A 27250-nucleotide genomic window follows, 5' to 3' on the forward strand; every position below is an offset into this window, starting at 1 on the left:
AATGAGAGATTGTTAGAATTTTGAGCTCATAAAGTATAAAATATTTATAAGAATACATATGTGACCCAAGGAGAGATTGTTAGAATTTTTAGGGTCACATTATGTATAATTAAATATGTTAAATTATTATTATAATTAGTCAAAAATAATCTAATTAAAATAAATTTATTTGATTAAGGGACATAATTATTATAAAAATTAATTATGTTGATAACATCAGTAATATTTTTAACTTGGTGACGAGATAAGTTAGAAATATTAAACATCTTAGGGCATAACTATAGATATAGTTATAAATATAAATAGGGTTATGATCCGTAGAATTAAATTTAGATTCTTTTTTACTTGTTAAAGAGAAATCAAAAAAATCTTAAAGATACTCTGTAATTGGAAAATCAATTCAATTCATCGAGTATATTTTCATATTAATATGTTTCGTAATTATCGTAGAATTTCATCTATATTATTGTGGATTTAATAAGTTTTATAAAAAATAAAATTTAATTTTAGGTTCATATAACATGTTTGATCCATATTTATTGTGTTAAATTACCAACAATGAATAACGCTATAAGATTATTTATATTCTATCATCCTATGAACATAGTTGGTCAGTGTGTTCATCAATGCAACATGAACATGAGATCCTCCCGTTTCCTTTACTCGTCTATCGATATACGTATAAGATCTACACAATCTTTGGATCCTGCTCCATTTTAATTGAGGTATTAGATAACCTATGGAGGTGATGGTTGAATCTTGTTCTCTGCAACACCGACGGAGCTCAGCTTATCGAGCAGAGAGAACATGCGGAAACACTTTCCACCGTCGTGCTTCCAACATTCTGCAGAAATCAACGGTTGCATGCATGCATGCATGCCTGTGTATAAATATTTATTTATACGTCACTCACCTTCCGATACATGCTCGTACGTGTTTTTTCGCCACTGAAATTAACCGAGTCGATCCGCAAAAGATGGTCCAATCGAACCGGACCGAGGGCGATCCAAGCCGAACCGGGCCGCACCAGTCGGTCCCGAACCGTGTTCCATTCCGGACCCGACCATCAACCCGACAACGAAGGAGGAAATAAAAGAGTAAACAGGGCGGGAGAGAGAGAGAGAGGGACGGGGGATAGGAGAAACCTGCAAACGCCCTCCGAAATCCCTCCCCTGATCAAGGCCTCTTTTCCTCCGTTCTCATCTCTCAGTCGCGGAGATCTCGCCGCCGTTACGATCCTTCCACGATTGCAAGATTTCATTTCTTCGATTCGTTTGGTTTCTTGGAGATCCATTCATCCAAAGCTCCTCGCTCCTTCCTTCGGTCCCCGAACTCCAAGGTCCGGGGATCCTAAGGGTCGCGGCGGACGCGGACGTCGGGGATTTTAAAGGGGACCGGAAGGGGATAGGGTTTTCGCTATGGCTTCGGCGAAGGTCATGCCCAGTTCGGTCGCTTCGTCGCGCAAGAAAGGGCACCTCGAATTGGGGAAGAAGAAAGTAGGGTTTCGATCTATCTTTTTTTAGCTTCCGGTCGATGTCTTGGGTGTTTCTTTGTGGCATTCTTGAGATCCGCAATCATGAAACCTCCAAATGGATGTATTCGTATTATAATTTAGGTCTTTTTGATGATTAAGTATCAAGAAACCTCCGAATTTCTGTATTTAAATTAAAATTAGGGCTTTCTTGATAACTTTGGCAAATTTAATTTCCTGAGTTGGTGTTTCGAATAGTATATTGTCATGTCCGTGCTGGCTCAAAGTTCATTTGCGAGATCACTCTTTTTGATTTAGTGGAAGAAACATAAGGCCTACAGTGTTGCCCTCCAGAACCACAGCACCTTTCTTGGCTAAGGATAGGAAGCATGAGTTATTCGCTTACGACTCCGTGCAGATAACTGGGGTCATTTGCTTGATTGAGGTCAATTTCTCTTGGCTTGTTTTGATAATTGCTAAATGTGTTGAATGTTCTCGCAAATTATGCATGTCATTGTGCATCATTTTGATATTGTAATATCAAATTCCCTGAGAGCAAAGGTGTGGAATAGAGGTAGCTAATAGGTAAACGAGTGAATGATTTAAAATGATGTTGTATTCCTTTGCTGTTATTATGTGAAACTTTCAGCTGTGTGATCATCGACCGTCTTTTAATTTGTCTCAGTCTAACCACAATTGTCTATTGATGTTTGTTTTTATTAGATCAAGTATATTAAATTTCCTATTGTTAACGTAGGGGACTAGGTTAGATGGTCAAATGCTTATAACATGAGAAGTGATACTCAGTGATTGCAAAAGGCGCTCGGACGCTCGCCTAGGCGCTCGGGCGAGGCGAGGCGAGGCCCGAGCGCCTCGCTAATGTCCCAGGCGGCGTGCTTCAAACAGGCGCTAACCTATATAACCCTAACCCTAACCTAACACTAACCTGCTGCCGCTCTCGATCCCGATCCCGATCCCGATCGCGATCGCGATCTCGTCGCTCGCTGCCGCTGCTCCCGTTGCTCGTCGCTGTCACTGCTCGTGCCTCTCGTGAGCCCTCCCGCGAGCCTTCCCGCTGCTCGCGCCTCCCTCGAGCCCTCCCGCTGCTCACGCCTCCTGCGAGCCCTCTCGCTGCTCGCGCCTCCCGCGAGCCCTCTCGCCTCCCGCGAGCCCTCTCGCCTCCCGCGAGCCCTCCCACGAGCCTTCCCGTTGCTCGTGCCTCCCGCTGCTCGCGCCTTCCGCTCCCTTTCCCTCTGCCACTGCCGCCGCTCGTTGCTGCTGCCGTCGCCGCCGCCTCTCGCTTCCTCGTTTCTCCATCAGGCTCAGTATACTCTTAATATTAAGTTTATTTGAATTTTGAAATGATTAATTTTCTGTTAATAGATTAATAATATATTATTTTGATTTTAATTTTGTTATTTTATTTATTTGAAATTATTGTTATAATTATATTATATATTTTTATAATTTAGATAATTTTAAATAATTATATTATATATTTTTATAATTATATTATATATTTTTATAATTTAGCGCCTCGCTTTGCTCGGGCGAGCGCCTGGGCGAGCGCCTAGCGCCTCGGGCGTTTGTGGACCTTGGCGCCTTTTGGCGCCTAGCGTTTTTTAAATCACTGGTGATACTGAATCTCATGGGAAATCTATTAATTGGAATGTTAATTGAAATCTATTAACTGGACTAGACTAGATGGAAACTCAGAACCTGGATTTTTCATCTGAACTTTTTCTATACATTTGCAGATATGAATATCCAAACAACTTGATGCTTAGCAGACATACCATCTTTCTGAATGTATACAAACATTGCATGTGCCATTTTATGCATTATTTGAAATTAATCTTTTATTGTGTTTCTTCATGAAGACAAATTTGTTATATGAAACTTTGGATTTTTCTAAGAACACTAAGAATATATGGTTTTACTCTTCTGATGTGTCTTTTTCGTTTTCTATTTCTTGGTTGGGGTGGGTATGGTAGTAACTGTTTCATGTGAATCATTGGTTTGCTTTTATCAGTTAGAGGAGTTTCGGAAGAAAAAAGCTGCTAAGCAAGTCGTATCTGCTGGCCAATTGCAGCAGTCATCTGATATAGGCCAATATGAAAATCCTTCTAAAAATAATCAGCTTAAGGGAGATGAGTATTCTTCAGGTGGAGATGGCACAGATGTTGCAACAACTTCCGGGATCATGATGCCCTATGAAGGTAAAGAAGGTGGTTCATCCCAAGACAGTGATGTTGATTCCTCAACTGGGATGTCTGTTACCTCAACTGCCTGGAACTATGACAATCATTCGTCACATGAAAATTCAATTCATGAAGCCCTTAAGAGCAGAGTCTCCAACTCAAACGAAAGCTCAACTTTTTCAGAATTAGCTAATGGTTATCATAATCACTGGGGAGAGAAAATTGAGCATAGTGGTAATGAGGAACCAAAGGTTGGATCAGCTGCTGGTTTTAGTATAGATCAGCATATTGCTTTTGTTCCAGATATCACAAAGCCATGTATTGATGGGAACGTCAGCAATTCAGGTTTACAATTGCACAACAATAACAAAAATTCTTCCAGAAGTCACATGCAAATTATGGATGTGCCAAGTGCTTATAATATGGGAACTATTCCTGAGAAATCAGAAAGTCATTCTGCAAGGAAAACATTGGGTCGTCTTAGCAAATCAACCAACATATATGATGGTAACAGCTTCCAACTTCTGTCAAGCTTTTTAAACTAGCATTTTGCTACTAATGAATTTAATATACAAGAGTTAAGTTCTTAACAAAACAAGTGTCTGTTCATGCAGTGAAGCAACCTTTTCAAAGCAGTAATGTAGAAAATCATGGTACCGTTGGTGTGGGAGGGAGGATAGCTGATGCCATTAATCGTCACCTTAATGTTGAAAATTCAACCTGGATTGCACCAGAACCTTCGTCTGCAGGCTTTAGTTCTGGTTTTGGAAATTCTTCTAGTGATTTTACAGGTTATAAGACTACTTTTAGTCGATCCCATCCATTTTTTCTTGATTCACTTGGTCTTCCCAGAGTTCCTTCTAACATTCTGCATGGCGAGCCTGATAGCACTGTTACACCAGTGCCATATGACAGTTCGAAGTTCCAGAAAACAGAGGTTCAGTTGGCATCTTCTCTGCTGCAGCCATCTGCAGATAGCTTCACGGAACAGTCTCTCAGCTTAACAACTCTTGATTCCTTTAAAGAAAATCAATTATCTCTCAACACTTCGGCTTCTTTGAATGAGGAACAACATCTGAAGCAGGGAGCAAGAGAACAAGATATGCCAAGGGACCATGAGTTTCCATATTTGAATAAAGATGCAGATTTTGCTGCTCTGGAGCAGGTTATTTGTTATTTGTTTTTCATTTAAATTGATATACTATGTTTGCTATTGCTTTCTTTGTACCATGTTGGAGTAACATTTTGCAGGTCTTAAACTCATCATATGCAGTAATACTTGAACATAATAATTTTTTTGTGGTGTACCTTACCTGCTTCTTACTTTATCTTTTGCAATGTGATGGCTTATTAACTGACTCAAGTTGCTTGCAGATTTTCCAGTTAAGATCCTTCTGTTATTTTTCTTTTGAAATTTTTACTAGTATTTACAGATGAATTGCCACCATCATGAAATTTATTTTTCTTCACTTCTCTGTTCGTAGTTTGTCTAAGGGTCACTTTCTGAACAGTTGTATTGTCAAATTTTCAGCATATTGAGGATTTGACTACAGAAAAGTTTTCATTGCAACATGCTTTAGAGACAGCCCAAGGTCTAGCAGGGTCCTTAGCTTCTGAGAATTCATCAATAACAGACAGCTTTAATCAACAGGTGTGATCTTTGACTGTGAATAATATCTTTATATGATAATGTAATGCAAATGACATTTATCGTTGCAAGTCTGTCACTTGTTTTCTCAGGGGAAAGTTATTAATCAGTTAAAATCTGACATGGAAAGATTGCAGGAGGAGATTAAGGCTCAAATGGTTAGTTCCTTTTTTGGCCTATGGTGTAAGTCTGTGCTGCATCCTTTTCTTTTCCATTTCAGCATAGTGTTAACAAGTGGATTTCTTATGTGATACTTTTACTGTTGACAAACAATTTATTTTTAGTAGTTTAAACAAACTTCTTGGATTTAGATTTAAGAGTTGATTTTGAGTGGGCTGTTCTCAGAGTCAGTTATATTGTGAATAATTGAGTAGACATTTTATGTATATCTCCCTAATTATGAGTTTGAGTTGAGAGAGATTGGACCTATTTGCAGTTCCAGATGCCATAATGAACCTAGCTGTGAACAGGATACATTTTAGTTCATCTATTAATATGTGACAAACCTTTGCATAGCATGTAATTATTTGGGAACTGGGATATTGGTAATAAATGACATGAAATGAACTATCTGTTGGAAATATAAGTATATATTTCAATATTTCCAATTTTTGGTTGTCTGCACTGATAAAAACCATTCATGTGACTGCTTACTATTTCATGGGTTCTATGATGTGTTATTCATTCACATGATTATCTACTTGAATGTTAACAGCTTGCACTTGAATCTGTTAAGTTGGAGTATGCAAATGCTCAGCTAAACTGCAATGCTGCCGATGAAAGAGCCAAAATACTTGCATCTGAAGTGATAAGCTTAGAAGAGAAGGTAGTTAATTTTTAACTTCATTATTTATGATTTAAGAGTTCATGGTATTAATCTGAGAGTTCTTAATCAAGACAACATTGTTTAGATCTTTGCAGGAAAAAGTAACTTGTCTTATTGTGTATTATGTTTCTACAGTTGTTTCTTTTTAACTTTTTTCCTAATAAAATAAGGTAGGCTGCGATTGTGGTTATATAATTTATATATGATTGTAATTGCTTTGAGTCAAACTGACATGGTTGAGTATATTTGTCTATTAGTTTATCTAACGTGAATTCTTTTCTATATTTTTTTAAAAAATATGATGTATGGTGCTGTACAATCCATTCATCAACATCCTCTATGTAATTTGGATTTTTTTGTTGGACTAGGTTCCACAAGAGCTCTAAAGAATAAAGATCATAAGAATTTCAAACAACTTTTAACATGAACAGGATATGGTGCTTCTTTTTTTGTAGGTTATATAATTTTTTGTTAACAAATGTCAAAATGTTAGTTTAGTGGTTGTTAGGAACAATTTTCTTGAAGGGATTTGTGACATGTAGGAGTGCAATATGCATGGCATATTAAGGTATAATTACAAAAATCAAACAAAATAAAGATAAAAAGATAATATATGCAGTCAAGTAAAAAACCAATTGCATGGTATTTATATTAATTATGAAGTTATTTAAGTGATAAGTTATAAGGTCAACATTAAATTGTCATTGACTACGTTTTGTACATTTAGGACAACATAATGGTAGAAACATGAACAATAAGAAGGAACCATAAACCATATTTGTGATCTTAATTTCATGCTATGCAAACTGCACATGTGCTCCCTTTGGTATATGTGGTTGCATTCTCATGTATTATGAAGAGAGATAGAGGAAGATTGAAAAGACTGTAATAGAAACGATAAATAAATATTTAAATACTCTTTACATATGGTTTTCTTACAAACCTAAATGGTGGCAAAAGATACATAATATAGCCGATTACTTTTGACCCAAGTAAATGGGATTTTACGGTTTTGTTGTTGTTGTTATATATATGGATGTCCCTGCATATGTCAATATTGAGATTGCAAAATGCCCGATATAAATCATATGATGACATACGTTCATGTAGCTGCATGTATGGCCGTATTTGACTGTAGTTTAGAACATTGGTCAGGAATGATATAGATTTTTTCTTTTTCCCTTGTGAGTATCCATGATGTTGTAAGTTCACTCCACTGATTGTGGAAATGTTGCTATTTGGATATAAAGAGAAACATGCAGTTATTATGCAGCTCTTTTAAGCAAATTAACACTCGACAAGGTTGCCTTCCCATTTGCCTTTGCCTTTGCACGCTAGGTAGACGACTATGACGGTTGGGTCTCTTTAGTTCCTTTCTTATGGCTCAAACAGTCAAATTGATCATTTGAAATAGGATAATCTCAGCCCTTGATTGGTAATGATTGGATTTTGATTGTTATCGATCGACATAGATCCCCTATTGCTCGATATGGGGTCATGTTACATGTATCGCCCGGTATAGGGCGATCCACATATAGGTCCCTTATCGGATCAGTACATATCGCTCGTATTGGGTGGTACACCTCGGTACGACGAACCTTGGTTGAAAGAAAGTCTTAAAATGACTTTGTTACATGGGGTTTCTGTGGTTAGTAAAACATGAGTATACCAATCTCTAGCCATTTTGGTCCATAGTAATTAATACAGTATGTCATTGGCCCAATGATGATCGACCTTGGCTAATCATTTTTTCAAGTGTGTTGTTACTCCCTTATCATGGCATGAGACCTTTTGTTGATACATACATGATGCAGTAGACTTTTGTACGATTAATACAACATTCCTTGCCTGCAGGATTTTTGGTGGCCTTTGCTCACAAATCCAAGGAGCTAACATATTAGGACTCATGGCATCCTTGCCAACCATGTTCCTTGTGGTGTTTGTTCATACTAGGATGCCTCCGTCTTTTCCCATCTTTGTTTCTTTTCTTTACCCTTGTCTTCTCTATCTTCCTTCAAGGAGGCATGTGTAATGGTAGTCTACAGGGGATAACATTTTTGGACAGTGAACTTCATGCTCTATAGGGTTAAGTGAACAATCAAGTTAAAGATTAGAATTTACATTTTGGTTTGACTTCGATCAATTAGTTGTTGATAGAAGTCAAATCTTTTATTTTTATGATGACAATTGTTATGTGAAAGGAATAAATTTGTGCAATTTTCACATCTGCATTGTCGCACAAAGGAATAAAGTTCATGTTACTTCTCCTCTGCCATATATTATTGCGTGAAAGAAGCACACACCATTTCTCTGCTGTTGTGTTGTTGCAGGAACAGAGAGGATGTGCTTCTAACATTTTAAAACTTTTTTCTAGTTTTATGTGTGTCCCATGAATAAGCCATATCAATTATAATTTATGGGCTTAAGGTTTCCACCATATTTCTTTAGCTTTAAGTCTAGAAAATCAATGACCTAGTGACTTACATTTGCTTTGATTTCTAGTATGTTGTACATTGGTGAAATTAAAAATATTCAATTTTGTTGCACAAATTAGCTTTAAAGGGTTTAACAGGCATTACACAACTGTGCATCCTCTAGTCAAGAATGATGCAATTCCTAATGAACAAATGTAAAAGTTTTATAACATTGGTTTCTGTGAAATTTTACATCCATTGTCCCTAGTGTTCATATTCTAACACAACTTCCCATGTCATCTATTTTCCTTTTTCTCTTACAATTATTTTGGTATTTATCCATTTATCTTTTGTTCCACTTATCAGTCATTGATGTCAACTCATTACATCAACATAAACATTAAACAGGCACTGCGATTGAGGTCAAATGAGCTAAAGCTAGAAAAGCAACTAGAGAAGCTGAATTCTGAGATGACATCATATAAGTAAGTTCAGCATTTTTTTATTTTTTTATTATTGCTGATTATTGATTTCATAATCAAATTTTGATTCACTAGTATCTTGGAATAGATGTGAAAAATCAGTTTACAAAGGCATATTTATATTCCTGATGCTTAAATCTCTTGTGTTCCTCTAAATCAAGTATGAGTTTGGACAAGTGTAATTAGGTTCCTGACATCTAAAATTTGGTGTGTGATTTCTGTTCAAACATGTTGCTTCACAATATATACCTACTTTAAAAACATTTCAAGTGATAGTCATTGCAAGGTGACAATTAAATATTATGGTCTACTATGGCAACTAGTTAATTCATGTCTTGTTTATGGATATTCATTTGTTTTACACTATAGTTGTGCTCAATAATTATGGTAACTCATGTTCATCTTTCCCCCTACTATGAATTTTGTGTTATTGATTTTATTTGATTTTTTTGTCATTTCCATATTTTGTACAGTCTGTGTAATGATTATTGTTTAGTTTGAATTTTTACTATTTTGGATAAAATATTTCTGCAAGATTTTTTCTGAACATTTGTTTTCACAAAATTACGGCTAAATCACTTGTTCCATTAACTAACACTCGTTGTTTAGCAACTTGCTTATGGTTAATATTCCAAAGTCAAGATCTGTAAAACAATAAATTAAATCATGAATTGTTTTTGTATATTAGATTGACAATATTCTGGTTGTGACCATAATTAATAGCACTTTAGGGCAACCTTCATATAAAATTAATGTAGTTAATCAGTCACAGGAGATATTCATGCACTGTTTAGAGGTGTTAGTTTTGATCTTTCATTTTCTTTTTAAACCTTCAATTTGGGATTGCTAATTAATTTTTTTTTCACTATATTGTAAAACATATTTCATCAAACAATATGAATATATTGATGTTTGCACTTGTATTTTTTTGTAGTTGTTTCACATGTAAGAAAATTAGGTGCTTGTTTTTGTATCTTTGATCCCTGGACTTAATTTGGGACTTTTGCATAATATTAAGTTATTAACTTATAGGATTGTTGAATAAAAGACTCATTATTTCTTTTGTCTGTAATCAAAAGATGTCAAAGGTGTTTCTGCAGAATGCATGAAAGTTATGTAAGTTATAATATACTTTTCTTAATGCATTTGGTGTGTTAAATCTATGAAAGAGCAACCAAAATTTTTTGGCTTGTTAATCGGGACATTTGGTTTCACATCAGGACACTATGAGCTACATTTCTCCCCAAAAAGGAGAAGAAAAAAGACTGATGATTGAAGATTGTTTCTAATTTAACTTCTGAATCTGCCTGATATATTGACTTTTCATGACCATATTGGTGCAATTTGTGGCTTTTGAGTATTCATTAATCTACACAGGCGTAAAGTATCGATTCTAGAGAAAGAGCGCCAAGATTTCCAGTCTACTGTTGATGCCCTACAAGAAGGTATGATTTCCTTCATCTATATAGTCTGAAGTTTACTGCTGACTTTCTTTGGATAGTTCCTTCATTTCTAGTGGTGTCAATGTTCATTCAGACAGATGGGTCTTGACTGATCCAGCCTGTATTTACCTATCTAAGATGATCTGTCGGGTACATGAGATAGGTTATGGTCAAGGATTTTAAACCATCTGTGGGTTGGGTTTGGTCAAGCATATGTTATCTTGAAGGTATGATTTCCTTGATCTATATAAGTCTGAAGCTTTACTGCTGACTTTCTTTGGATAGTTCCTTCATTTCTAGTGGTGTCAATGTTCATTCAGACAGATGGTCTAGACTGATCCAGCCTGTATTGACCTATCTAAGATGATCTGTCGGGTACATGAGATAGGTTATGGTCAAGGATTTTAAACCATCTGTGGGTTGGGTTTGGTCAAGCATATGTTATCTTGAATTCTTGATAATAAGGTTCAACCTGAACTGACCCTACCAACTTGGATGTATAAAATATGTCTTTACTTGTAAAACCAATCTGACCTAACCTTTTCAACCTTAACTGCCCTACTGTTGTCAGAGGTCTGGGTCAACCTATTAGCAGGTCAGTTTAGGTTTGGTTCAGCTTATGGTTACCGACCATTGCATGTCAACTCGATCGGCCCTTTGACTCCCCTATCCTTTGCTCTATGCACTGTAGCCCATCTGAATTTTAATCAAATCATTGAGATCACTGTCCTTTTCTGTATGCACTGTAGCCTATCCAAGATGATCTGCGGGGTACTGTCAGGCGGCGGTAGTGTGTGGATGACCTGATCGAGTGACAGTACGGGCTTGCAAGCAGGGCTTGTGACTGCTTGCAAGCCCTAAACCCTATGTTTTATTGAAAATAAATATTCGAACTGGACCACTGAAACAGGGGCATCCCATTTGGTGGTTGGACCAGTAAATACCAGCCGAATCGTATCAAACTGATTGGTTTTACATTTCTTGATCAGTGTTGCTCTTGATGGTGGAGTTACATAATAAATAAAAGAATAAACAAATTATGCACCAAATCTTCACCCTTCAACATGAACCTTCATTATTAATATATATTTTTTCATTATTAATATTCAATATTGGGCTTCTCATGGTCTTATTCTTGTGCATCGCTTCATGCTTAATATAGGATATAAAAAGTTGGGCCTTCTTTGACAGTTGATATAGAGATTTGGTTCTTGTCTGTTGCCACATATTTTTTTAGATATTGTATTAGTTACATATTTATGTTATCCTTAATTTTGATCTTTGCCTATATTATTGCTGTTTTGTTAATTTACGTAGCTTGTTTTCATGCAATCTCTTACTCAAACTCATTATGTTAAATGAAATCTTACTATTATTTTACTTGCATTAAACAGAGAAGAAAGCATTGCAGTCTAAGCTACGAAAAACATCAACTGATGGAAGAACCAAGGGTGTAATAGAAAATTCTTCCATTAAACAAGATGCATCTACATCCACAGATGATTTAGGTATGTATATTGTGCTTTCTCCATGTCGTCCATTGCCTATGGTTAAATATTGGGTTATTTCTTGGGATATAATCTGTCTCATGAAAACATGTGTGGCTCTCAATACGTCTCGGTTTCTTGGATGACCAGTGAACTATTCAATCTAACGTAAAATCCAGTAATCAACTAGCTGGGATAATTTTTGATTAAATGTAGATACTCCTACATTGGATATGGATATGTTTGATTAAAGGATGACAAAGCAATAAATAAGTACAGTGTGTAATTTATGGATATGTTTTTACTTCTTACAAACTTGATTCTGACTTTCATATTTTACCTTCACAACTTTAATGACTCTGCTTCTCAAGGTGGACTAGCTATATGCTGTTCTCATGAAGATGCTTAAACCACAGATATTATGTTTAAGGGTTTTTTTGTGTGTATGTGGCAGATGCTGGAAGCAGATTTTCGATATAGTGAAGTAAACGAAATGACCTGTGAAATTAGTCTTTGTGGCTTATCAGAAGTGTTAAACTAAAACAAGATCTGATTACGATATTTTATGAACTTATGTTCTGCTTTTCAGTCACATAAGTTGCACATAGATGTTCTTCATCAGCATCCGATTTTGTCCTCCAGATGTCAAAGATGGAGAGACCAGCGCAGAAGGAACTGCGCTTCGTAGTGGCATAAATTCAGTGCAAGATGTCAGACCATCTGTAGCTCTATCCAATTGCACATCTCAATCCTCTTTCGTTCTTAGTGATAGAAGAGTGGATCTTCCAGATGCTTACGGTGATCTTCCAGAAGACCAGCTCAGAATGATTGAGAACATTAAGGCTTTGATATCTGAGGTTGCACTTTTTAAATTATTCTTCTTAAGCCTTCTACTTTTGTTTTTAAATCACTGCAAATGGTGAAAACCCAAATCTGTGTAATCTTCAAAACATTCTCTTATCTTATATACTAAGTGGTGTTCATTGTAAAATTACAGTTATCAGTGGAGAAAGAAGAGTTGGTACAAGCACTGAGAATTGAGTCATCTAATTGTTCCAAGCTGAAGGTACTGATAACTACTTCTGACTTGTAAAATTCACGACAAATGTAGTTAGTTTTGCAATAAGGTACTGAACTGAAACAGTACGGTAGCATGTTTTGAGTATGACAACAAATATTGTCAACTTATATTCTCACAATGCTGCTGTGATTGTTCGTGGAACTTTAGAAGCATGCTCATGCAAATGTATTTGGATTGCTATTTGTCTATGGTCCTAATGATGGTGGCTATGAGAAAATGGTGGGAAGATAGGTCCTGCATGCAAAATGATCCTATCTTATGGCTTTCAGTGGAGATCACTCATTTGGTGGAAGGAGCATAATTCCTTGAGCAAGCATCAACCCTTGGACTATCTGATTATTCTGATCATGCTTGTTTGCATTTAGTTGGTTATATATGAAGCCTTTGTTTCCAGCATTACATGTTAACTGATGATTGTTATTTTGTGTTTAACTTAAAGTGATATGCTGGTTAAGAATGAATGCATTTACTAGGATTGTAACTTTTCTTGTATTTTTCTAGCTCAGTGATATCAATCTGTTCCTATCTATCCATTCATGGTTATATTCTTTGGGATACCTAAGACATCTTTTTCATATGAAAATTAAATTTTCAAAAAAAAGAATCTCTAAAAACTGCTTGTAGATGTCTTAATTCCAGATGATCATTGCCAGATTCACTAGACTGTAATATAAATGAGAATTTGTTTAACCCTAAATAATCTGTTTATGAAACCAGTGTAGAAAGAAAGCCTTATTGGATAGGGTGAAATCAGGACAGTTGCTTTCGGATTGTAAATTGGAACATTTGCTTTTTAAGGAATTTCTGAAGTTTGTCCACCTTTTATGTCAGCGGTTGTTTGAGACATATGCCTTTGGAAGAAAGTGCTGCATGGTAAACCTTGTTAAACAAGATTAAGGAAAGATAAAAAAATTTATTTTTATAAATTATTTAATGAATATTCCACACAAGACTTAGATTTAATGATAAATAATAGTGATAGATTTAATAATCATAGATTTGTTTGTAAAATTAGAGCCAATGAAGTAACAGATACATTAAAGAAGAAGGAAATAACTAAGAGTATAGGGCCTGATGGTATCCCTATTGAGATTTAGAAAAATTTAGGGGACAAGGGAGTAGCTTATTTAACTAGTTTATTTAGCAAAATTATGAGAGTTTTTTATATCAATTTATAAAAATAAGGGTGATATGTAAAATTTTTTAAATTAGAAAGGAATTAAATTCATGGGTCATAGTATATAACTTTGGAAAGAGTCATCGAAAGTAAGATAAGGCTTAAAACAAATATCTCTAAAAATCAATTTGATTTTATACCTGGAAGATCAATCATAAATGTTATTTATTTATTAAGACAATTAATGAAAAAGTATAAGGGGAAAAAGAAAGACTTATATAATTTTTATTGACTTAGAGAAAGCCTATGATAGGAAATCTAGAGATTTATTATGGTGGGTTTTAGAAAAGAAAAGTATATCCACTAATTATATCGATATTATCAAAGATACATGGTACTATAGCTACTAGTGTTGAAACTATAAGGAGTATGCTTAGTGAGTTTCTTATTAGCATACGATTACATCAAGGATCTGCATTAAGTCCCTACCTTTTTAAATTGATAATGAATGAACTTACTAGTTACTTGCATGATACGTTTTCTTGATGTATATTATTTAGCAAATGAAAGCCTACGTGGAATTAATTGAAAACTTGAGCTATGGAGGCAAGCCTTAGAAATTAAAGGTTTTAGATTAAGGACTAAAACCAGACAGGAGAATATATAAAATACAATTTTAGTGATTATAGAAATAAATAGAAGAATATAGTTAAATTAGATGGACAAAAAGTTCCTTTAAGTAAAAGCTTTATGTATCTTGGGTCAACTTTTCAGCAAGATAGAGAGATCGATGAATATATTATTCATAGAGTAAAAATAGGATGCTTACAATGGTGAGGGGCATTAGGAGTCTTATGTGATCATCATCGGATATTTTTGATATTAAAGAAAACTTTAATAAAACAGTTGTGAGACCAATAATAATTTGTGGATCTGAGTGTTGGGTAGTGAAGAAATTACATATACAATAAGTTTGTGTTGTCGAGATGAGACTGTTGAGATGGATGTGTGGAGTTTCTAGGAAAGATAGAAAAAAATATTTTTATTCATAAATAACTAGGTATTGTTTCGATAGGGGATAAGATGAGAGAAAATTGTTCAAGATGGTATGAGCTCGTGCTTAGGAGACTTCCGGATGCAGTATTCAAAAGAGGTGAAATGATTAATATTAATGGTACAATGAGAGGTAGTGAAAGACCTAAAAAGACTTTAATAGAAACTATAGGTAAAGATTTAAATACTCTGTATTTAACTAAACATATGGTTTTTTACGTAACTCAATGACGATAAAAGATTCATGTAGCCGACCTCAAATAGTTGGGACTTCAATTTTGTTGTTGTTGTTGTATTATTTACTCTTGAGAAATTAAAATGGTTTTCAATCTCAAATTGAGAGAGACAACAATGTCTGCTTTGTTTCCTAATCTGAGTATAACTATCAATTATTGTTTCCTCTTCGGTGATCTTTTGTTTCTGTTAATTTCTACCAGAACAGCTTTGTCAAGCTTCTATAACTTCAAAATTTTCTAAACTTGCATTATTGATTAGCTGCATTCATCATGAAAAGATGAATTTCATCATTGACTATGTGGAGAGTCTGATATGAAATAGTTGCCCTTTTTCTTGCTTTCCAATGATTAATGTTACTTCTCTTCTTTCTTTGCCTGACTACTCAAGGATTTGAACAAAGATTTGTCCCAGAAACTTGAGGGTCAAACCCAGAGGTTAGAGCTCTTGACCACCCAGAGAATGGCAGATGAGAATGTTGTGGCAAGACCAATTGATACTTGTAGCACGCATGATACAACAGAATATGCTGATGAGGGTGATGAGGTATGACAGTTACCTGATGTTGTTTCCTTCATGCAGCGGTTTCATAGAATATAGAAGTTTGTGCTAGCATCAGTTTAATGGTAAAGATGACCATCATGCTTTATTAACTATTAAGGTAGCTCTTCAAGCTCAATCTAATATCTGCTGGCAACATATAGTCAATAAACATCAAATCGAAATCAAATTGTTCGATAAATTACAGTTTGATTTCATGCTAATTGCTTTTCTCATTGATAATTGATGTTTAGTGACTTTAAAACCTAAACTATGTCTTCCCTATTTCTGTTAACATTTTATATCTTATATTGTTGTCGTTCTTTCAGGTGGTTGAAAAAGTATTGGGTTGGATAATGAAGCTCTTCCCTGCTGGGCCGAAGCGACGCAACAGCAAGCTTCTGTGATGGGGAGGGAGGACAGCAAAATTGCAAGACCGTCTTTTTGGCTCTCCAAACTGACGTTACTTCTGGTTATATATTGAGGTCTCCAAAAATGTACATGGGCCGTTAGTTGTAGCCATTCTGTTTTTTGCACAGAAAATAGGAAATAGGTGTTTCTTCTTCTGTAGATTATATGCATGGAAAAGTGCATTGGTCGACGGAGAGAATAAACAGTAGAAGCCCCCCACATTCTTTTTCGGCATTCTGTTTGGGCTCTCTTTGGTGGTTGAGAGTTGGGAGGGGGGTGATATATGTAAGAAGAAACTGTTGTATTAGCTGTCGTTCCATCTTCTTCCAATTTCTGAATTTTGTTTTGAGGCGAGTCTTCTTTTGACCCACAACCGAGGCTGCATTGTTAGTGTATCTGATACTATAAGAAATTAACTTGTACATCAAGAGAATTCGTGGGAACTGGACAACGCCTGGTCCTCCACGCCCTGTTATCCTTTGCTTTTTGAGGTTGTGGATTAAAATCTTTGGTTCGGATTAGATGCAGACTTGCACGTTATATTTGTGATGTTGCTAATGTTCTTGCGTCAATGCAGCAGGGATTAATATGAAAAGAATCAATCTACGCAATCTTACTCGAGTTGTTCATAACAATTAATTATACTGTCATATCTTCTGCATCTAGAACTGGTATTACCCTAGAAGAATTCCCACTAACACGATCCAAAGCCCCAGGTCAAGTTTCTGACCTTGACCAGTGAGAGAGGCCAAAAAATAAATGGGGGAGGGGGTAATCTTTCAAGCCATTGCTGCCTGACCTCTGCAGAGAAGGGGGCTGGAACGAGTCACCCCAAAATTTGTGTTTGTCCCCTTTCAACACAGTCAACCTTGGCGTCTGTAGGTCAAGATTTTGTCCTGCCCTTTTCGAGTGACTGGCAATGGGGCTGAGACCAGGCTGTGTCAGTCAGTGTTCATACCAAAGCCGATAAGGCAACATTATACCACCACAAATCCTGCTTCCTGCTCGAGTATATATACACACAGCTCAACTTCTCATTTTCACGCCATCATTTAATCTAAAAGTTTGGTCTCCACTTGTCCTGCAGCGTCGACATACAAAATGCTGCTGAATTTGACAGTCAGATCCATGTGGATGTCAGAGTGGGAAAGCAAGAACTACTTACATCTTCAATTCAAGTACTTGTAAGGCCAAAATGCTGCTGGGTTATGCTTCTTCTTAGCCGTTTTGTCTTTTTTGCCCAACACATCATAGATTAGCACTCATCAGATTGTATCCCAACACTTGAATTCTCATTGACCACATCAATCTTTCTTTCATCTTTGTGCGCTGGAATCTCTTCTTGATGTCCTTTGCTAGCCTAAATCTGCCGATGGGAGGCCACCTAATTCCATACATAAATAGTTATCAGATCATCAAGTAATTTGCCCAAGTGGGAACGAATGATGAGCAATTCTGGTCAAAACAACCTCATCCAAGGTGAGGTCTCTTTTGACCTTGGCCTGCATTTGGTCATCGCAAGTCATGAATAATACATGCATGGTACTCTTTTTGGTGAGCCTACAGCATCAGCTAAAATTCCAAATTCTGAACCTGTGCATGCAGAGCTCAGTCTTTGTGTTGCATCCTGCTATGATTGATTGGTCATGCGATTGTGTCGAGCTTTTAAGTCTCAGCAGCTTCATCCTCAAGGTGAGAAACATGCAACCAGTTTGGGTGTCAAATGTCATACACACACACAAAAAAAAAAAGTGTTGGTCCATGTGTCACTGTTGGGATTTAGCTGGTGATGGAAACTGATGGTAAGACCTAGTCCGCATATTGATCCTATCTCTATATTCCTTGTTCTAATCATGTCACAGAAGGCATTTTGCTTTCTGCCCAAGGCTTCAATTTCAACCATTCCTACATGATAAGTGCACGGATAGTGTCGAACACAACACAGAGGTGGGTCAATATAATTTAGGGAGACCCAAAGAGGGGTGGTTTACCAAATCGTATGCTTAGTGAACTCAAAAGCTGTGTAGCACATTCGGAAGAAGAATTCAAACCTCCATTTCATCTGAAGAATGGTGAGGAGGGGTATCCTATTGCAATCAAGAACAAACCATCTCCATATTATGTGCAGAAATCACCAATCGAGTCTCGCTCGCTGCAGTCTTCTCCTTCCCCACTGCCAAAAAGAAATAGCACTTGAAGACAGCTGGGTTCGGTGACTCTCACCTTCATCACAGAGCCTATCAGTTTGCACGAGAAAAAAATATGTTGTGAGAGAGGAAAACAAAGAGAAGAAGACATGCAATAGAACAACAGCAACGCAAAAGAGCAAGTTGGTGGAAGCTTGTTTTATGCGTTGGAATAGTCGAGGGAGTGAGTCGTTTGATCTACCCGTGACTCTAAATTCCTTTATGTTGAATTGAAGAAACAGCTGCTATTAAGTAATGGAGACAGTTCTGATATGCTGCCCATATTCTGTAGGACCATGCTTTGACCATTGTCGAACAAGTAATCTCATTGGAAGGATTCCTACCATAAAGATTTACTTCCACAGAAGATGACAGATAAAACTTTTGATGCAGAATAGAAGCTCAAATATGTCGTCAACATGCAGGTGTTTTCACCCCTTTCTTTCTCCCTCTCATCCTCCAATTTTCTCTTCTGTCCCAGAAAAGCAGGTGGCGCAAGGAAGGGGGGTTGTGAATGCAACCTGTAGAGGCAATAGGGAAGAAACATTTCTATCAGTAAAAACGGATAGAAATGACGAGATTGAAGGCTTGGCACTGTTACAGGTTACTCGAAGATGCTCACAGCACATAGATGACCATCTCACTTGACTAATAAATGCTATCCACTTGGAAATTATATGATTTTGGCCTCTCAAAGTCCAAACCTAAACCGCTCTTATAGTGCGCGATATTAAAGCCTCGATTCGATTGGGTCAATATGAAGGTGTTTCTTTGAAAAGCTGAAGGGGATGGAGTTTTTGTGTCATTCCATGTGGAAACCACCCCAGCTGGTGGTGGGCCCATACAAGTCATGCTTGTGAGTGAGCCCCAGAAGAAGCCGAGAAAGATATTGGGATGGGGCGCTCTGATGCTTGTCACTGAAACAAAAAAGGGGTGCATGCATACAAGGACAAAACTAACACCCATAATTGAATGGGAATGTGGGGCCCCAACCGCTAACCTTTTCCCAAACCAACCCACACTCTTTGATTTGATGACACCATCCCCTCTCCTCCCAAACCCCATCTGCCCTGATACCCTGCAATCACTCCAAATCTTCCCTCTCTCTCTCTCTCTCTCTCTCTCTTCCGGCTTGCCAACCCTCGTGAGAAGTCCCAGAAGGGCACTGGAGGCTGTATCATTTAATGGCGGTTTCTGAGATTGCCTGACAAGACCCTTCTCTCTCTCTCTCTCTCTCTCTCTCTCTTTAAACCCTCCATTTCCCCAAGTCACACACAGCCCAAAGCCCTGCTCTCATACATCCATGCATGCATTAGTGCAACCAACAGGCGTCTCTACCCGACTCTTCATCCTGTTCTTCTCCTCCTTCCTCTTTTCAGACAACACCAGATAAAGTACAGAGATGGATACGTACCGGAGGATCACGCTGGTTGTTCTACTGGTGGTGATCTCTTTCCTGCCTCCTTCGGCTCTCTGTCGCTACTTGGACTCGGTGTACATGGAAGTTCTTTTTGAGGTGAGGAAATCTTTCACGGAGGACCCCCGAGGAGTGCTCGACGACTGGAGAAAGGATAACCCCGACTACTGCTCTTGGAATGGAGTCACCTGCGATCTGGACTCGGCGGTGGTGGCTCTCAATCTCTCCTCCTCGTCCCTGGCTGGCTCCCTCTCCCGCTCCCTCGGCCGGCTGAGTCGACTCGCCACCCTCGATGTCTCCTCCAACCGGCTCACGGGTACAATCCCGAGCCAGCTCGCCGGGCTCTCCGCTCTGACCACTCTCTTCCTCTACTCCAACCGTCTCTCGGGAACGATTCCCTCTTCGCTCGGCTCGCTCTCCAGCCTTCGAGTCATCCGGCTGGGCGACAACCCAGGCCTGTCGGGACCGATCCCGGACTCGTTCGGCGACCTCCGGAACCTGACCACTCTCGCCTTGGCCCTCTGCAACCTCTCCGGCTCCATTCCGCGTCGACTCGGCCGGCTGACACATCTCCAGAACTTAGTCCTCCAACAGAACCAGCTCGACGGTCATATCCCCTCGGAGCTCGGCAATCTGGCTGATCTCCGGATCCTAAACCTTGCCAACAACTTGCTGCAGGGAGAAATACCGAGTCAACTCGGCAAGCTGAGCCAATTAACCTACCTCAACATGATGTCCAACCGGCTTGAAGGGACCATTCCGAGATCTCTCTGCAAGCTCGTCGGCCTTCAAAATCTGGACTTGTCGATGAACGAGCTCGAAGGCGAGTTCCCCGCCGAGCTCGGCCAACTGAGTGAACTCAATTATCTAGTCTTGTCCAACAACAAACTCTCCGGCGGCCTGCCGGAGGACCTCTGCCAAAATGCGACTAGGTTGCAGCACTTGTTCCTGTCCACCAACAGGTTCTCCGGTCAAATTCCGGCCGGCTTGGTCCAATGCCTGTCCTTGACGCAATTGGATTTGGCAAACAACAGCTTCACTGGCGCAATCCCGGTCGAACTCGGTGAGCTCGTCGACCTTACTGATCTCCTGCTCAACAATAACAGCTTGTCGGGTTCGATTCTTCGCGAATTCGGCAACCTCAGCAATCTTCAGATACTGACGCTCTATCACAATGAGCTGCGAGGGCAGCTGCCGGAGGAGATTGGCAGGTTGCAGCAGCTGCAGATCCTTTATCTCTATGAAAACCAGTTGTCCGGCGAGATCCCCTCGGCCATCGGGAACTGTTCAAGCTTGAAAATGATCGATTTCTACGGGAACCAGTTCTCTGGCGGCATTCCGGCGACTATCGGCAGGCTGGAGCAGCTCAGTTTCCTGCATCTGAGGCAGAACGACCTCTCCAGCAAGATCCCCGCGTCGCTGGGCAATTGCCGGCAGCTCACGATCCTCGACTTGGCCGACAACCGGCTCCCTGGCGGGATTCCGGCGACTTTTGGGCTCCTGAAATCGCTCCAACAGCTCATGCTGTACAACAACTCGCTCGAAGGAAGCATCCCCGATGAGATGTTTGATTGCCGGAACATCACGAGAGTGAACCTGTCCAACAACCGGTTCAACGGGAGCATCCTTCCGCTGTGCGGCTCGACCTCGCTTCTGTCGTTCGATCTCACCAACAATTCCTTCAACCTGGAGATTCCAGCGCAACTCGGAAACTCACCGGCGCTCGAGCGGATCCGGCTGGGGAACAATCGTCTGACCGGCAAGATACCGCCGATGCTCGGAGAAATCGGGGCTCTCTCGCTTCTGGACTTGTCGAGCAACTTGCTGACCGGAGTAATACCGAAGGAACTGGCGGCATGCAAGAATCTCACCCACATTGTTCTGAACAATAATCGGCTAACTGGAGTCGTCCCGACGTGGCTTGGGAGCATACCGCAGCTGGGGGAGCTCAAACTCTCTTCTAACAGATTCTTTGGGCCTCTTCCTGTTGAGCTCTTCAATTGCTCTAATCTACTGAAGGTCTCTCTCGCAGATAACTCACTCAGTGGCTCACTCCCTCCTGAAATTGGCAAACTTGCATCCGTCAATGTCCTGGACTTAGCCCACAATCAGTTTTCTGGAGCAATCCCTGCCTCCATAGCGCAGCTAAGCAAGCTTTATGAGCTCCGGTTGTCGAGGAATCTGTTCACCGGGCCGGTCCTGGTCGAGCTTGGACGACTGCAGGAACTACAGAGTGCGTTAGACCTCAGCTTCAACAACCTCAGCGGCGAGATTCCGTCATCGCTTGCGTCGCTTGCGAAGCTCGAATATCTGAACCTCTCGCACAATTTTCTGACCGGAGATGTCCCGCGACAAATAGGTGAAATGAGTAGCTTGGTGGTGCTCGATCTCTCGAGCAACGATTTGGAGGGGCAATTGGACGGCCGATTCGCCCGCTGGCCACCGCAGTCTTTCGCTGCGAACCTTGGTCTCTGCGGGAGTCCCCTCCAGCCGTGCAACATTATCAGGCCCGCCCGCGAAGGTTCCACCTTAAGCTCAGCTGCTGTAGCCGTGATCTCTGCCACCGTGACGCTGGTGATCATTCTCCTGCTGATAGCCGCTGTGTTATGGATCAGAAGGCGGTGCGCAGAGAGATCAAGCGAGGTCAATTGCGCATACTCCTTCAAGGGTTCCTCTTCCAAGATTCATCGAGAACTGATCGTGAAGGGATCCACGAGGCGAGAACTCAAATGGGAAGCTATCATGGAAGCGACGTGCAACCTGAGCGACGAGTTCGTCATCGGTTCTGGCGGGTCGGGCACCGTCTACAGAGTTGAAATGCCGTCCGGTGAGACAGTGGCCGTGAAGAAGATTCTGCATGACAAAAGGGAATCCTTGCTGCAAGACAAGAGCTTCGTGAGAGAGGTGAAAATTCTTGGCCGGATCAGGCACCGGCATTTGGTCAAGCTACTGGGTTACCTTAGCAGAAATCAGGGGGAGCATCTGCTGGTATACGAGTACATGGAGAATGGAAGCCTGTGGAATTGGCTGCACGAGCCTGCAGTGAGCCAGAAGAGGAAGCGAGAGCTGAGCTGGGAGGCCAGGTTGAAGATCGCGATCGGCCTTGCCAAAGGAGTGGAGTACCTGCACCACGACTGCGTGCCAATGATAGTTCACAGGGATATCAAGTCGAGCAATGTGCTGCTCGACGGTGACATGGAGGCACATTTGGGCGACTTTGGACTGGCAAAGGCAGTCGCCGCCGAGAATTACCCGGACGGTTCGGCACGGTACACGGAGACTGGCTCCTGCTTCGCCGGATCCTATGGCTACATGGCTCCAGGTACGCTGCATACAAGTAATCAAACCCGTGGTTTGTTCACTGTCATATCAAATAAACTTATAGCGCTGCAACATTATCAGAATATGCTTACTCCCCAAAGGCGACGGAGAAGAGCGACGTCTACAGCATGGGCATTGTTCTCATGGAGCTCGTTAGCGGGTTAATGCCCACAGATCGGAGGTTCGGAGGAGACATGAATATGGTGACCTGGGTGCAGTCTCGGACTGCGACGACGATGACGGTGACAGAGCGGGAGGAGTTGCTGGATCCTGCTCTGAAGCCGGTGGCACCGCGTGAGGAGTCCTCTCTGTTTGAAGTGCTCAATGTGGCCTTGCAATGCACCAGGATGGCTCCTTCCGAGCGGCCTAGTTCGCGCCAGGTCTCTGATATGCTGCTCCACGTTTCCCTGAAGATTCAGAGAGTAAGCACCGGAAAGAAAGTTGCAGTATAAGCATATTCTGGCAGATTAGTTGTGTCAAAGCCTTAGTTTGGTTGGTTGACTTGAACAAAACCACCATTAGGCACAATTGGTAGCTCAGAGAACATTATCACCAAGGATAATAATAGTACAGTCGTGTCCATGTAGCAGGTCTAGTGGAGGTGAAGAATGGAAGAGATGTTCTTTCAAATGCTAACATGAAAGCAGAGTCATGTTGGGAGAAAACATGTCCTATATTCAAAGAGTCAAATTTCTAAGAACAGACATTCACCTTGCAGGTTTACTATCCAATTATAATGTCTGAAGATGATGCAGAACTGCACCTGGTTAAAGATAACGTCTCTTCATGATTGTAGGCATAAAAATTTAGGGTACTAGTGATCATGAATTTGTAGGAAAGATAAACTCCTATAAAAGGCTCAAAAAATTACCAATGAAGCACCTGATGTATTACTCAAAACTTCATCATCTGCAACATGATAAAAAAAGAGCAACAAGAATAGAGAAGCTCAATGAGCAATGATAGAAGTTTGTCTAATGAGAAAAACTTCTTGTCGAACAGCAAAACATCATTAATTTACAAGCACATTAAATATTGCTTCACCTATGAAATCTTTGAATTTAGCTAAGTAAAACATTACATTGTTTCCCTGTATCCTAAGGGCAAGTAGCATGTTTACAAGCCAATCTGCAGTTGATGGTGCACAGAAGTAGACAGATTAACAACCACCAACTCATTCACAAAAACCAACCAATCAAGATATTTACAAGAATCAGTGGATGAGTTTACTTGATCTAAATAGTATTTCATGAAGATTGCACTCTGCCTGCAGCACAACTGTCGCTGAGAGACATGCCTGTCTTTGGATTACAACATAATGGCAAAAGGCCATACAAAGCAAACAATCTCACATAATTTGTTAGCTGGTGGTCTGTATAGGTATATTCACATATATACTTCTCTAAAGTTGATATCAGTGCCATCCACCATTTTCTATGACAAATGAGGGAAAATTTAGAGTTATTCAGTTTTATAATCAATGACAGTCCATATTAGTGAACAATTTCATGCACCAAAGTTCTACGAAGGGGCATACAAGCATTTTCTGAATGATGCTAAACTTTGTTAATTACTGTATAGACATAGGGAAGCTGAATTTTTCACAATGCAAATCATATTTTTAAGACAAGTTTATGGAGCAGAAACAGGGTAATTTCTTCCCTTCATGCAATACCTCAATATACAGGTAATTTCAATTAAAAATATGAAAGCTACCAACATCATCATAACTGTACACACCTACTTGACAGCTTCATCCATTCAACTGTTTTTAAGGGAAAGGATAATGATGATGGTGATTTTCAGCTGGTGATAAAGAAGAAAGGGAAAAAAGAGTTTTCAGTTCCAGTAAAAGACGGTTGTCCCAAATTGGATTTATAAGCATATTCGCAAGATACAATTCATTTTAATATAACTGCCCAAAATAGTCACAGGTTTCCAGAAATTGGGTGCATCCTTTTTTTTTTTCTTTCCAAATGGAAATACCCCTTTGTGTTTGTCTCTGCTTAGTTTAAACTTGGTATACATTATCTTAGATTATCACATGTCATGTCACTAAAAGCGTCTGGGACCTGCATATATTTTTTAGATGGTATATAACATTAGCTAGTGTTACAAAGCTCAAAATAATCATCAGTGTACTCTTATAAGATACTTCAGTCCTATCACAAAGGAAAAGAGATGGCACCAACATGATTTATTAGAAGTACTAGAGATGTCAATTAATCTTGAGAGTTCATGATGGAATAAACCTACAGAAATAACAATTACTGAGCCCTATTCACGATCCAGATTGATCTTTTTTCCCTTTTATAATGATGATTTTTCTATTCCATGTGATGGAGAAGGTGCATGGATTAACAAGTAATGAAAATTTTGCAGATCCAGTATGCCAAAACAACTTAAGAATATGTTCTATTAGTATGTTTCCCACATGAACCAGAAAATTGCAAGAACTACAGACTAAGAAGACCTTGATCGACTAATATGCTGAATCTGTATCGATTGAGCATGACAGTTGATTAATTTGACTCCTTAAGAACTGAAGCAAGTATACATGGATAAGCTTACACATAAAGATAGAAGTTGATTGGCAAGATTTATCAGCATTTACCAAAAAGATGAGCGCAGGCATCCAATTTTGTTTATCCATTATCAGCATCTATCAAGTTTGCTACACAAGCATCCACCAAGAAAATAGGAAGTCCCATGAGCATTATGAATCAAACGAACAAGTTCTAAATCATTACCATATTGAACTGTGCCGAGTCAGACAATGTGAAAAACAATTTTGTCTGAAACTTAGGCATACAATAACAAAAGAGAAAGGAAATTATGTAGGATATTTCAGTATTCTTTTCTTTCATATAGTATATATCCTTCCTTCCTTCCCTAATTGTCATTGTTATTTCCTTTTAATTTTCTCTGTCTGTGCTCATTGTTACAAATTTTTAGGTGTGCAATATCTATTTTGTTATCGAATCCTTCGAACATCAAAATACATCCACAATCTTCAATTACATAGCGCGACCATCTCAATCTTTCAGTGGTCCCTAACAGTACCACCTCATGTGGATACTTGGCATCCTCTCCCCTCAATTCTTCCACAAACTCTCATTTCTCGCAAACCTTCAACGCGAGGGATCAGAAAGAATGCTTCTTGAACACCTAAAATTAGGTTTTCAGATTCAGAACACCAACTGGTGATCAAATCGAACAGGATAAAGAAATCAAGAAGGGGCAGGCAAAATAAAAAGACGGACAGAAGTTTCTGTACTGGTTGACGGCCATTGCCTTGTGCAGCATCTTGTCAACCGCCGCCTTGAGGTCGTCGTCCTACGAAATGATTCATGAAGACGACCCTCAGCCTCATCCCAGCACGCAAGGTAACATAGAACCGATCGATCCCACCCATCCAACACTAAAGAAGAAGATATCAAAGAAGATTAGGGTTTGGGGTGCCGGAGGAAGGAAGGGGCAGTTGCGTACGCCGGATATAGAGGAGCTTGCAGAGGGCAACGGAGTGCATCTAAGATGCCCGGCCCAAACAGGGTTCCCACCAGCGTCAGCGTCAGCGTCAGCGTCGGCGTCGGCGTCGGCCCCGGCAGCATCTCCTTTATTCTCTCCGAGGGTAATGGATTCACGTGAGAGCCCCGTTTGTTTCTTGGTTTTGATCTCTGTGACGGGTTTACACTTGGGCTTTGGGCCATAACACCATTGGTTCGTAATCGTCATTGTAGCTAAACAAAATTAATCTCTTCTTGATTGACATGGTATTTTCTTTTAAGCCCTCGACTTCTGGGCTAATTATATACTAGCTGCTACTCCTCTCATCTGTGGTAGTTATTTTCACGTAGGCCCTTCTCCTTGAGACTAATCGCATTATAGTTCTTTTTTCCTTACCATACGTACGTGGGAC

General features: G+C 39.5%; 2 protein-coding genes and 1 long non-coding RNA gene across 4 annotated transcripts; 2 read left to right on the top strand and 1 right to left on the bottom strand.

The window, feature by feature from the left end:
- Window positions 1-1114: 1114 nt before the first annotated feature.
- Window positions 1115-16761, top strand: LOC135587845 (protein BLISTER-like). The gene is made up of 13 exons (XM_065079655.1): window positions 1115-1496; window positions 3504-4179; window positions 4287-4837; window positions 5204-5323; window positions 5413-5478; window positions 6036-6146; window positions 8969-9045; window positions 10420-10487; window positions 11879-11992; window positions 12614-12828; window positions 12969-13037; window positions 15847-16002; window positions 16326-16761. The coding sequence occupies exons 1-13, from the start codon at window positions 1419-1421 to the stop codon at window positions 16401-16403; spliced, it is 2379 nt and encodes a 792-aa protein (XP_064935727.1). The 5' UTR covers window positions 1115-1418; the 3' UTR covers window positions 16404-16761.
- A 285-nt stretch (window positions 16762-17046) lies between these two features.
- LOC108953642 (uncharacterized) lies at window positions 17047-27029 on the bottom strand. 2 transcript variants are annotated; one of them, XR_010475982.1, is made up of 7 exons: window positions 26821-27029; window positions 23424-26752; window positions 22969-23337; window positions 20008-22887; window positions 18459-19114; window positions 17573-17791; window positions 17047-17488 (listed from the first exon to the last, which is right to left on the bottom strand). It is a non-coding gene; the product is annotated as an uncharacterized LOC108953642 (long non-coding RNA). The 2 variants fall into 2 exon arrangements; XR_010475983.1 differs by having other exon boundaries at window positions 23424-26499; window positions 26595-27029.
- Window positions 19714-24062, top strand: LOC103994678 (LRR receptor-like serine/threonine-protein kinase GSO1). Its single transcript, XM_009415081.3, has 2 exons — window positions 19714-23332; window positions 23413-24062. Exons 1-2 carry the CDS (start codon window positions 19996-19998, stop codon window positions 23781-23783), a joined length of 3708 nt encoding a protein of 1235 aa, XP_009413356.2. The 5' UTR covers window positions 19714-19995; the 3' UTR covers window positions 23784-24062.
- Window positions 27030-27250: the final 221 nt, after the last annotated feature.

The sequence above is a fragment of the Musa acuminata genome, chromosome BXJ1-8 (genome assembly GCF_036884655.1).
Source record: "Musa acuminata AAA Group cultivar baxijiao chromosome BXJ1-8, Cavendish_Baxijiao_AAA, whole genome shotgun sequence".
In the NCBI taxonomy this organism is placed as follows: Eukaryota; Viridiplantae; Streptophyta; class Magnoliopsida; order Zingiberales; family Musaceae; genus Musa; species Musa acuminata.

Bases quoted from the DNA above. Each gene is read 5' to 3' on its own strand.
- LOC135587845 (XM_065079655.1), top strand. From the start codon at position 1,419: ATGGCTTCGGCGAAGGTCATGCCCAGTTCGGTCGCTTCGTCGCGCAAG. The intron at 6,147-8,968 runs GTAGTTAATTTT...AACATTAAACAG, and splicing joins TGATAAGCTTAGAAGAGAAG to GCACTGCGATTGAGGTCAAA. The intron at 10,488-11,878 runs GTATGATTTCCT...TGCATTAAACAG, and splicing joins TGTTGATGCCCTACAAGAAG to AGAAGAAAGCATTGCAGTCT.
- LOC103994678 (XM_009415081.3), top strand. From the start codon at position 19,996: ATGGATACGTACCGGAGGATCACGCTGGTTGTTCTACTGGTGGTGATC. The intron at 23,333-23,412 runs GTACGCTGCATA...CAACATTATCAG, and splicing joins CTATGGCTACATGGCTCCAG to AATATGCTTACTCCCCAAAG.